Raw genomic sequence first — 12,921 nt, forward strand, 5'->3', positions numbered from 1 at the left:
GTCAGCTGTCAACCTATCAGCTCCTCCCAACTGATTTGCAATGATAGTTTAGTCACCATAACCAAACTATATTCAACTGTAGGTCTGAGCCTTAATCTGTATGCTTTAATTGTTTATTATGCCTTTCCATGGAGTAAAAGGCAGGAAAAAACCAAAAGGATATTTCATTATACTTTAATTCATAACATTTTCATTCCATCATATAGAATAACTTAGGTTGGAAAACACCCTTAAAGTCATTGTCTCCAACCATTAACATTGCCAAGTCCACTGCTAAACCATGTCCCTGAACACCACAACTACACCTTTTAATACCTAGGAATGGAGAGACCCAGCCCACTCCCCCAGGTCCAATGCTTGACAACCCTTTCAGACACTGCGGGGCCCAGAGCTGGACAGAGGACTTGATGTGCTGACCTCACCAGTGCCAGGTACAGAAGAACAGTCACATCCCTGTTCCTGCTGCCAGGATTCCATTGGCCTTTTTTGGCCATGTAGACACACACGGCCTCACGTGCAGCTGATGTCGACCAGCATCCCCAGGTCCTTTTCTGCCTGGCAGGTTTCCAGCCCCCCTACCCCAGCCTGTCGTGCTGCATGAGGTGGTTGTGAGCCAAGAGCAGGACCTGGTACTTGGCCTTCTTGAACCTCACACCACTGGCTTCAGCTTATCAATGCAGATCCCTCTTCAGAGCCTTCTTGCACTCCAGCCGATCAATACTCCTGCCCAACTTAGTGTTATTGGTGAACTGACTGAAGGTGCTTTCAATTCCCTCACCCAGACCATTGATAAAGACATAAATCAGGGTACTGAGCCTTAGGGAACACAACAGTGACTGGCTGCACTGGATGTAACTCCATTCACTACCACTTCCTAGGCCCAGCCATAAGCCATTAGTCCATCTTAACCCAGCAAAGAGTGCTTTTATCCAAGCCACAAGCAGCCAGCCAATTTTTCAGGAGAAAATTGTGGGAACGCATGTCAAAGTTTTTGCTAAAGTCCAGGTAGACAATATCCACAATATCCATAGCCTTTCCCTCATCCATCATGGAGATCTGCCATCACCTGCCACAGAAGACCAGGCAGGTCATGCAAGATCTGTCTTTCACAAACCCGTGCTGGCTGGCCCTGATCACCTGGTTTTGCTGTACATTTTTTTCCCCACACCAAGTTTACTCATACCTTTTTTCTGGTTTTGCATCATGGTTTACTTGAGGACATTCTCTAAGCAGAGATTTCAGTGAGCTGAACTGTTGATTAGTACTGTCATCAAGAACTAAGAAAAGAGGCACAGTGAGGGAGTCAAGTTCCACCAGAATATTACTGTCAGGGGATGCAAAAAACTTCTCATACTGTAGTACACAAACTCTGCTTAGGGTGTGAGAAACCATTTTCAAAAGACAGAAGCATGCCAAAAGGTTTTTTGAGAACTGATCTTGTTGTTGTATAAGCAACAGTTTTAAAGTTTCTAATGTCAGCTTTGCCACATGTTCAGTCACACTGGCTCTTGAATGCCAGTACAAGACAGTCAAACACTGCTGAAAATATTTCAGGACACAATGCATCCATCGAGTATTCTTCACAGACTTGTTTATAGATGCATCCTGGTTTAGTGAAGTACATTTCACAAACTGAACAATGCTGAAAAAATGAATAATGCAGTTCACTGTGTAATTCAGTAATGCACCTTTCTCTTCCATATTTTTTGAAATCCCAATCTGCCATGCACCAAGGAGGTTTTTCTGAATGGAACATAGTTCCAACGATGATTTATCTTTCTCTACAATATCATCTTCTGCATGGATGGTATCAAACATTGATGCAAATTCTAAGCAGCCTTCATCAGCTTTACCAACAAATGAATAGATTCTTTGGTTATAGAAGCTGGAAGGGCTATTGTAAAACTGCTTTTCATTGTCTGAGTCTTCCTCATGGTCCTAAATCAGACAAGCAAACAAAAAAAATGGTTTAATTCAAGTTTAGTGACAGAGAGGGAGAGCACACAGACTGCAAAGAATCACCATTTAGCCAGTCTCATAGATGAAATTTTTATGCTCAATTACCTTGCTTAAATGCTAGTATGTTTAACAAACTGCCGTTTCATCTCAAATTAAATGTCATTAATTGCCATACAGTTGGGTAGATAGAAATTAAATCACCTAACAACAAAATTACACTGTTATACAGCAGTAGATTTTATATCAGAAAGTGAAATCCCATCCTTCATGAAGCCTAGAGTACAAGATAGATTTTGCCAGATACCTATAAGACACAAAAGTCATTCCACAAAAGCTCAAAAGCTTCAAAGAGCCAACCAAAACTCAAAAACATGAAATGAAGTTGAGAAAGGCTGTTCAACAATTACGATCACAGGGCCACTCTTCCAAAAGACAAATACAGATTTTGGAACTGATTAAAGAATCCCCTAAAACTCAGGATAAATATCTTATTTCCTTAGATTAAGACTGTTACTAAAATACTCTACAGCCAATATATCTAACAGCTAATTTTACATTGTATTATAAAGTGAAGCTTAAGTATTAGGTTTCCAGGGAGACCATTACAGCACCTTTCAAGGAAGCTGCAACACAGGAGAGAGACTTTTTATATGGACATGTAGTGATAGGACAAGGGGCAATGGTTTTAAACTGAGAGAGGCCAGACAGATAAGATATTAGGCAGAAACTCTTAACTGTGAAAGTGCTGAGGCTCTGGAATTCTCTGGGCTGCCCAGAGAACTGTGGCTGCCCTATGCATGAAGTGTCCAAGGCCAGGTTGGATGGGGCTTTGAGTAATCTGGTCTAATGAAAAGTGTCCCTGACCCTGGCAAGGGGTAGGAACTGGATGATCCTAATTCTATGTATTGAAACACAATAAACTGATATATACGTATATGGGCAGATATTCTTCAAAAAATCAATACATTGTGAAAGAAATAACCTGCTTAAAAATAAAAATCAATATTCAGTTTGAGAAAATAGCATATTATATTTATGCTTATATATATGCTTATAAATAAGCATATTCCTTGTGTCTATAAAGAAAAAGAGAATATTGAATTATTTTAAAAACACTAGTTAGAATAAATAATCAAACCCATTACTGTGGAGGTGGGCGGAGCATGAGCTAAGAGCACTGGGCTGAAATCACTGAAAGCTGAAATCACTGAGCTGAAAAATCACTGCTCTGCCCGATGCTGAGAAGCCCCTCTGTCCAGCTGAGGAGCCCCCTGACCCCCCAAGGAGCTGTTTCTAGCGAGACATCCTTTGGGGTGGCTGTGGCTCTCTGGGTCCCAAGCGGCGGACCCCATCCACCAGCTGGCATACATTACTATTTTTTTTAAACCCCCATTGATACTCCCATTTAGAATAATTTAAACCTACATAATTTCACCATCATAAGTGGAAAATGCTATTAAGTACCAGTACATCCATGGTTTTCTTGTTCATTTCTGTTGTGTCCTCCTCCAAGAATCTTGGAATGGTAGAAAAGATAGAACTTTGATTTTGAACTTGTTTTAAAAGACTAGCTTTTAAAGACAACAGTGATCGTAAGTACCCAGATCTCCCTTTACACTAAAAGAAATAACAATAAGAGAAAACATATTATCAGTTTCTAGCAACACAGACACTTTCAAAACAAGTAAAGGAAATTGGTTACTAATGTAAAAAGCTTCAATTTAAAAGTCCCAGACAGATAGAGAGAACAGGTCAGCAAGCATTTGTTGCACAGAAACGAACCACCATTTCACCGTGTTTCAGGGAAGCAGAATTCTCTCACACCAGACAACTTTAGTCTACTTCATACTGAAAGAATCTGCTTTCCTGATGCCTGAAAAAGCCCTATAAATCTCCCTGTATGTAAAGGTTGTCTGCATTTTTAGTAGTAACATATCTTTTTAAATCCTCAAATGCTTGCTCACTGTTCTAATTTATACAGGAATACCATGACAGCAGACTCCCCCAAAAATTGGTAGAGAAACTGAATTAGAAGAGAAGCTGCATTCTATCAGCAAATGCAAACATTCTGAACTAAATATCTATTATATCTTAAGCAGTCAGCAACAGTTGCAGGACGTCTTCCTTCAATGGCTTCCCTTCTCCCAGACTTAGGTCAATTCAAAAGTGACAGACATTTAAATAGAAATTATTTAATTAAGCTTTAATTGCCACCTGAAAACCTAGTGGGCAAACATATGCAGTATCATTGGGACTAAGTTACAGAGGATTTACAGAATTCTTTCTGCAGCATTTTGAAAGGGTGAGTTGATGAGAGTAGCATAACACTTGTCAACGTCCCAAATCAACTCTACAGATATAAAAATCCCTGTTTCTTTTACAGTTCCAGAAAAATAACACAGCGACAGTTCAGACTGTCTCACTCACTACATTTTACTGAAATATCACCCAGATATCAAAGGAATGAGATTTCAGGAAATCTGTATTCATTTCTTTGCAGATCAATATGGTTAATTAAAAAACGTTATAATTCACAGGTACCCAATCTAGAATTTAGACTCTTTCATGCACATAGAAGTTTTTACTTAAAACCTACAAAATAGTTCATAACCCTACCTTGACGCTCAGCAAATTTGAACGGATGTTTTCAAGCTGTTGGGTTGAATCAAGCAAAAGGGATTTTATAAACCCTGATGGTGAAAAGTTGTTAGGAAATTTTAGCAGTGTTATCATGTATCCATCAGAGACAATGAGATAGGGTAGTCTTGAATGCGAAGCAACAGAGAATCTCTGTCTCAGGAGGTCACCTTCAGAATCTGAAGAACCAAGAGACTGGCTGGAATCTCGACAACAAGAGCGGTGCTGCCTAAAATAGAAATACATCATAAATTATGAAGCAACTATCATATGTAACAATCATGAACAGAATAATTTCAGAACATGCAATACCATGCAATCTACCATCCAAATAAATCCCTTCAGAATTCTAGAGAAGAGTCTACACTTTTGCAGGTTGAGCACTCTGGATAATACTATTTATGCTTGGAAGATGCCAGGATTTTGCTACAACAGCAATGTCTTTAAATAAAAATTTAAATAAACTTAAAAACAGCTTGCAGTATCCATTTATTATTTCATTAGTAATAATTGTATTTTTTCATAATTAGACTCTGAATTTCTGGATCACACTTTCTTATCTAGCTCTTACTTGGTATGACAAATGCTTGAAGATGAAATTTGAAGGGTTAAGCTCAGAAAGTCATATATGATAGACAAAACCCCCTTGAAGATCTGAATCTTATGATTTCAGCATCAGTTCAGATATTCAACAGAAAAATTTTATAAACACACAAGTCTTGTCTTTCAAAAAGGTCTTTCTTATACAGAAATCCCTCCTTACTGAGTTCCAGAGAATTGTGTAATACATGCATTTTAATATTAGCCACATAACACATTGTTTGCGTTCATTTGATAAAAAAGGTGGCTGCATACATTCAATATATCATCATTATTCATGTACTTTGTTACATTTTAGTATCTGATTTTTCTATCAGATAGTGTAAGATGGTAATATACTGCTTTGAATGTCTTCATAAGCTGCTATACTTACACACTACCTGGTTTAAGTCATGCAAAGTCAATAAGATTTTAAAAAATAATGTTTAGATTCTATTTAGTTTTATCTATTTACACTGTGTTAGTTTCAGTTTATGCTAACATGTGTTATTAAAGATCCTCCTACTCTCTCATGCACTCAGAAACATAATCTCAGAACTTAGATCTGAGGAATCTCAAACAACATTCTAAATCTAACTCCTTTCTGTCCATGCAAATATGTTATTTACAATACCTTATATCAGGTTCTACATCTAAAATTAAGCAATGAGCCAAGAAATAGCACTGAATTAAAATAAACTTGCACTTTTAGAACTTTTTAAAGTTCAATTTATTCTTATATCATAGAAACATGCTAATTTTGATTACCAGTAAATTCAAACACTTTTAGGAAAACAAATCACTTTATATATAATCGCTTTGTATACTTACATTGTCATAATGTCAATTTTCATCACGACAAATGCGTTATAAGAAACAGAAGAGAACTATGAATGAGAAAGAGATACTGGAAAGACACATGAAGAGCAAAAGAGTGAATTTGAAAGATAACATTTATGCAAAATTATAACGAATATGATAAAAGTAAGGTAAGACCAGAAGACAGAAACATAAAAACTTTTTAAAGCCCTTTTACCTGTATGTTATTAGTGGATGAAATGGAATAAACTGTGCTGGTCCAAATTCCACAGAGCATCCAGAAGCAATTAAGGTCAGCAATTCCCCCATACATGTCAATAAAACCAAACACCCACGTTTTAACATGCAAGCCAAGAAAAGGCTATCAGGAGTCCAGCTCATATCGCCAACCCAGTAAGATCTAAATTGGGAAGGAAAAAAAAATTTCTCTGTCAAACTTCTGCATTAGAGGGTTAGAATGGTTATAAAATAAACAAAACAACCATAACAAAAAACCTTAGATCATTAACAACAGCAGAAACAACATCAATTACTGACCTGATGAACCTGGATGGGGTAATGCTATTCTTGCTACTACAACCTTTAAGGCTACCCGAAACAGTTACAAAATTCAATGTGTTTAAAAACAAAACCTGAGTTGCCTAGAAAGAAAAAAATAAAGACATAATGAAAGTTTGTATCAAAATGTCATTATTGTTAAAAAAAGTCTGCTACTAACATGCATTATATTTGGTGTACTTGTAACATCATTATACAGGGAAGTGAAATTGCATTTCAATACCGATTACTATTTGAACATTTATTGAATTCTACATGTTCTACACTTGAAAAATAACTAAGGACTATTACATACTTAATTTGTAATTCAATATTCTTTTTAATGTAACTTTTTCTAAAACACTCAATGTAAGATCATTCTTCTTTAGTCTTTCTAGTAATTAACAACTGGAGCTTTGAAAGATTGCATCATCCCAATCTGGTACATCAAAAATCTGGTCCATATTCCTGTCATAACTTGCATTAAAAGTACATTAAAATTTGACCTCTGAGTTAATAATAGGAATAACATTATGAAGTGGGAAAAACATGTTAGGCTGAGGCTGGACCCAGAATGTTTGCAGATACAGTGCAGTAACCAAAATTATTTCTTTTTTATTACAGCTTAGAAATGATAAGGGGATCTTATATCAACTTCTAACTGAACACCACATAAACACAATTATGAATTGTAGTAAAAGTTTCTAGCTATAGATAACAATGTAAATATAATTTCATGTCCCCTTATGAGTGCTGAAAAATCATACTAAAACTATGTTTTTAAATCCTTGTTACCACTTCATTCAAACTGAACTCTTAGCTTAAATGATGCACTGTCATACATACCTTTGGATCAGTTTGATTCACAGCTACTGCGAGCACAAGTCCATCTCTTGCAAATGCACATAGCAGAGCTCCTCTTGACTTTACAGACACACACTGAGGAGCCAAATTAGTAAGAGAGCAAGTCTGCTGGACCCACTGGATCTGGTATGGCAAAGAACTGAATACCAACAAAAAGACAACAAAACCAAGTGGTTACTCTGTTTTGCAGAACAGGATTATTTTTATGTAATAAAAACCATGCAAGACAAAACCATATAAAGCTATTAAAAAAAACACACCTGTTTTTCTTCAAATGCCTTGCAAATGAAAAAATATTTTGTACTTTACCATGCTCAAAAAATTAAGTCTGAGCACTAAGAATTATTTTTATGGCATGTGATTTTTATGGGATTTTTAAGTCTAGAACATGCAAATATATAGAGATCAATGACATATAATTCAGGCACTTGAATTCTAGCCAGGAACAGCTTCCTCAGACCTTGCAACACCATCTACCACAGGAATACTCAGAATTTGAAAATCAACAGTAGGTGGCTCTGAACAAAAAATCTGTGGATAACCCATTACTCGAAGTGCTCAATGACATGTTGGCTTCAGTAACCCCATCTAGTGGAAAGTGTTCCTGCCCATGGCAAGGGGGTTGGACTATGTGACCTTTACAGGTCCCTTTCAATCTAAACCATTCTGTGATCCTAAAAAGATTCAAAACATGACAGAAAACACAAGAAAGATTCTGTCTTGAAGTATGCCATCTAACTGACAGGAAAAAAAAGCACTTTAATATGAAAAAACTAATTAAACAACAGCAAGCAATGAAACTAAGCATGATTTGGCATAAGAATATATGAGTAAGATGTCTGAGAAATGTAGTTACAATTTCATACTGCAATTACTGTGGTATGAATAGCTAGCTAGATACATACATACATATATATGCATTTCTGCACTGGGGTATTATGCTCTATTTCATTTTTTGTACAATACCAGAAAGAAATCACCATGCCACTGATAAACTGAAGATTCAGTCAAGGAGGACATCATTGCTAAGTATCAAAATGAACATCATGTAACAAAAGCACTTGTTCCACATCACGTGCAGGGCAACATTTCAGCAAGTTATTCAAATAACACCTGCAGGGGTCATATCCATTTAAACTCATAGACATATATGTCACCAAGGAAGAGGAATGGACAATACATGGGCTCCAGATCATTACTCAATTGCATTTTAAAGTGGCTGTATCACTATAACTATTTCACTACTTGGTCCCAACCCAGATAAAGAAATGCACACACACATTTTCACATCAAGCAAAAGAAACGAAAAGGGAAACAGAAAACCAATAAAATATGCAAATCCACATAATAAAGAAGAGGAAGAGGTAGTCAGGGCATTCATGGCTGCAGAGTACAAGAAATATAAGAAAACATAAGATATATATGCAATATAAGAAACAAGAAGAAAAGTATATTCAATCATCATTATGTAAAAAACTATGAAACTAAAACACGTGTGCCAACAGGCGTATGTATACATAGCTACGACACAGAATGATGAATACACCCAGTTTTATCTAGGTGTAAGCTAATAATGAAGTATGGAATACGTAAAAAAATGCTGTTGTATTAAACACATTTTACAAGGGACATGTAAAGGACAGGGGAGAATGGCTTTAAAACCACAGAAGACATATTATAAACATGCATATGTAAGTATAAGTAGGCGTTATAACCATAGGTTAATGGAACATCCATGTAAATGTGTTCAGTTGCATCTCTGAATCCCAGCTCTAAACATTCCTGACACCATAGTAACTCAGATATCTTTGAACTTACCCAACATTTTTAAAGGTATTTTCATGCCATCGAAGAATCAAAAACGTGAGCACCAAACACTCATCAAAGTAAAATACAAAAGAACACAAACAGCAATCACCTAGTACCTGTAAAAAAGAGAAAACAATCAAAGCAACCCCAAAAAGTTTGTCACACATAAATTTCTCTTTAATTATCTATATATTTAAATCAATAGCTATTACAATTCAGATTAAATAACAAAATGTTGTCATTCAGAAATGTAAAGGCTGGCAAGAATGTAAGTGGGCCAGAAACTCTGATATGATCCAGTATGGCTGTTCTTATGTTGTCATCAAATGTAACATGAATCAAATTATTAAGCCTATGCAAAATGCCAAGGAGACACTGCTTTCAAAATCCACTCTAGCTTTTGTGGCTCTAATTGAATTAAGAAATAAAATTACTGCTTTACGTTTTATTTTTTACCTCATTTTGTATGAAAGCAGCATCCACTCCAATTTCTTTTTCTTCGGTAGAAGGCAATATGACTGATTCATCAGGTAAAATTTGTGTCCAACGCCCAGAAGGAGAGTTTTTACCAGAGGCTGTATTTTCATGTTCTGTGCTCTCCCACAAAAATGCACATGATGTAGGAGTAGTTAACAGTATCTTTCTGCCATCTCCAGATACATACAAGTACAACCTCATTAAACACTCTGGAGGAAAAAAAACCCAAACAAACACAACAACGTGTCAGGATAGTTTCTGTTCCTTTGTTAGACATACAATTAAAAAGAATAGATAAAGGGAACTTCTCATCTGTAACAAGAAATCCAAGCTGCTATGTTAAGTATCTATAATTTCCAGCTTCATCACTGAGAGCAGACCTTGGGCAGCAGTAAAGTCAGATGGATGTTCATCTGTATGCTTCCCATAAGTTATCTTTCCCACAATACTCAACATTAGAGATGTTTCCTGAGATTGCCTAAGTGCTCTACTATGGGTTACTTTTAGCTCCTAAGCATACTACTGATCTTCCCTGAAATGACAGAATTTCTTGTGCAACACATTTAGATCAGTATCTAAATCAGTATCAGTGATGCTATCCAATACAAGACAATATTTGATACTTAAGTTTACAAATATGTCTGTGTTTTGTTCTTTCCAGCTTGCATTTGTCATAAAAGCCCACCTAGGGAATAAGCTTCAAATTATCCATATACTGTTTACATCAAATGTACATCTGCCCTAATGGATAACCCAGTAAGGAATGTTTTGTAGTAAAATATTAACCATTAAAAATACACTTATGGTATGTGAAAATGAGCTGTTTACAGGGGTTTACTAAATGAAAAATCTGTACCACTCAAATGACATTTGCCAAAGTTTAGCTAGCACACAAATTATACAAATGCAAAACAATGTGAGAATACAATTTTTACTCACACAGTAACTTTCAAAGAAAGGAATACAATTTTCCCTTTATTCCATTTTTTCACAGGATGAATTGAAAAAAACCTACCTTGTGCCGCTGCTACTACCTTCTTGGACTCGTCAATTGCTGGTATAATTTTCAAGCAGTCCTGATCTTTATTCCAAAGAAAGAGCTCTCCTGTTGTAAGTATTCCTGCCAACCAAGCAGCTGTGTTCATTGAGGGAGAGAAGTTTTGAAGGATATTACTGTGAAGTAATTAAATTACTTCTCTTCCATCTTAGCAAGTTTTAAGTGAACTCACAGATCCTTTAGATATCTGCCTTCCCAGACTGTTACAAAGACAAATCAAATAACTCGAGCTTATAATAAGTAAGATATTATACTTAACCATTTCCTGATGTTGTTAAGACAATCACATTTTTCAACAATGACTGCAGTGAAGGGATTTTCTTCTTCGTTCTCCCTGACGCCAGGTTAATTTCATTTATATGTTTACCATCTAGAAGAAAAACAGCCTCTTTTTCCTATTGAGAGAATAAAAGAGCATTTAAGTTTTCAAAATGCTATCTTCTACACAAGCTTACAGAATAATGCAGAGATAAAAATATTAGGGGAAAATAATTTTTTTTAAATACAATAAGGCAGCAATTGCCATATTAAATTCATCTTTGGCATATTTGCTTTATAGTACATAATATCTAGCATGGACTTACAGGGATGATGAATTTGATTCACATGTTTCAAAACCCCAAACTAATCTTACAGTCATTATTCAAAAGTTATCCAAAGTACCTCTGCTAAACTATCTGTTTAAAATGACAAAAACTGGACATTAGTTATCTTGTCCTGTAGTGTTTAATTCAGTGAGATAATTGCCATTGACTTCAACAGGAAAAAAAAAAAAAAAAAAGGAATCAGCCTTAAATTGCTACCTACTTAAATCATAGAAGAAAAAAATTTAGCGTGACTTTATCAAAGAAGTCTAAGAAAGCATGTCTTTCAAGAGGTGAAGGATGAAACTGGGAAAAAAATCGTTCACATTTCCCACAATGTACTGTAGAAAAATCCATTAAAAACTAGAATCCTCAAAACAACAATCTCATCTAAGGTGTGGGTCTTCGGGTAAAGAAAAAAAAAATGGCACTGCAATGTTTCTCTACGAAATGTTGAATCTCCAGCCTCGTACCAATAACATAAAAGTAATTTATTTTATAACTCTTAAGGTCATTCAAAATGCTTCCTGAATATGTTGTTTTCATACCCTCCTAAAGCAAATGAAGTGCAAAAGCATTATACAATTAAAACTCAAAGAGTTTATTACACTTACCTGTCCAACCCATGATATGCGAGGCCATGGCTTTCTTTGCTTGATACACGTAGAGATGAGCACATCTAGCTTAATCTCCATTCTTACTAAACCTCTAGGTGACCATTATACAGAAAAGCAAGTAAGTGTCTTTTTCACACAATTACAGAGAAACTGAAGAAAGAAAAAAACCAACAAAACACAATCAGAGCAGATGTTTTTGTTATCTGGGGGTAGGTATAGAGACCTCAGACGCAAAGTCTCGACTCTCTCTAGCAGCTTCCTGCTAAACAAGAAGAGAAGTGTTACTTACCTGTACTTCCAAACTCTATTTTCCTCCGAGCAGCTCACGGGAGACGTGCTGCTCAGCGGTGCGGGCCACGCTCGCTCAGGAGTTGAGAGAGAGAAGCCGCAAGCGCATTGCTAAGAGCTCCAAGAGCGCACAAGGCAAGAGAAACTCCTGCAGCCTCGGCCGGCGGCAGATCAGGAGCCCCAGGGCAGGGGCAGCGGCCCGGCGCGGGGCCAGCCGCTCACCGCAGCGCGGGGAGCCGGGGGCGGCACAGCTTCCCCGGCCGCCACCCGCGGCCACCCGCGTCGCCTGCGGCCGGCTCAGGGCGGAGACGGCCCGGGGCGGACTCCTGCCCCGGGGCACGAGCAGCGAGAGGCGCGGCGCGCCCACAGCGCCGCTCGCCCGCAGCAGCCGGGGATCTGCGGGAGCCCGGCCTCGCCGCCCCGCGCTCCGCCCGCGCCGCCGCAGCCGCCGGCCGGGCCGGCTCACGGCGCACAGCGCACAGCGCAGGCGCGGCCCCGCCCCGCGGCTCCGGGCGGGAGGGTCCGGGCGGGCCCCGAGCGCGGCCCCGTGCCTGGCCCCGAGCGCGGCCCCCAGCGCGGCCCCGAGCGCGGCCCCGAGCGCGGCCCCGTGCATGGCCCCGAGCGCGGCCCCGTGCATGGCCCCGAGCGCGGCCCCGTGCGCGGCCCCGAGCGCGGCCCCCAGCGCGGCCCCGTG

General features: G+C 38.2%; 1 protein-coding gene across 1 annotated transcript in view; it reads right to left on the reverse strand.

Moving 5' to 3' along the window:
• CPLANE1 (ciliogenesis and planar polarity effector complex subunit 1) overlaps positions 1 to 12,028 on the reverse strand; it is a 62,751-nt gene extending 50,723 nt beyond the window's left edge. The window contains exons 1-11 of the mRNA XM_066339509.1: positions 11,937 to 12,028; positions 10,998 to 11,133; positions 10,697 to 10,816; positions 9,661 to 9,890; positions 9,214 to 9,320; positions 7,378 to 7,534; positions 6,532 to 6,635; positions 6,212 to 6,394; positions 4,576 to 4,825; positions 3,424 to 3,576; positions 1,184 to 1,938 (exon numbers count right to left, since the gene is read on the reverse strand). Coding sequence (XP_066195606.1) covers positions 1,184 to 1,938; positions 3,424 to 3,576; positions 4,576 to 4,825; positions 6,212 to 6,394; positions 6,532 to 6,635; positions 7,378 to 7,534; positions 9,214 to 9,320; positions 9,661 to 9,890; positions 10,697 to 10,816; positions 10,998 to 11,133; positions 11,937 to 12,017 — 2,276 coding nt within the window. The 5' untranslated portion in view covers positions 12,018 to 12,028. The remainder of the gene's footprint in view (positions 1 to 1,183; positions 1,939 to 3,423; positions 3,577 to 4,575; positions 4,826 to 6,211; positions 6,395 to 6,531; positions 6,636 to 7,377; positions 7,535 to 9,213; positions 9,321 to 9,660; positions 9,891 to 10,696; positions 10,817 to 10,997; positions 11,134 to 11,936) is intronic.
• Between the last annotated feature and the right edge of the window lie 893 nt (positions 12,029 to 12,921).

The sequence above is a fragment of the Sylvia atricapilla genome, chromosome Z (assembly GCF_009819655.1).
Source record: "Sylvia atricapilla isolate bSylAtr1 chromosome Z, bSylAtr1.pri, whole genome shotgun sequence".
NCBI classification, from domain to species: Eukaryota; Metazoa; Chordata; class Aves; order Passeriformes; family Sylviidae; genus Sylvia; species Sylvia atricapilla.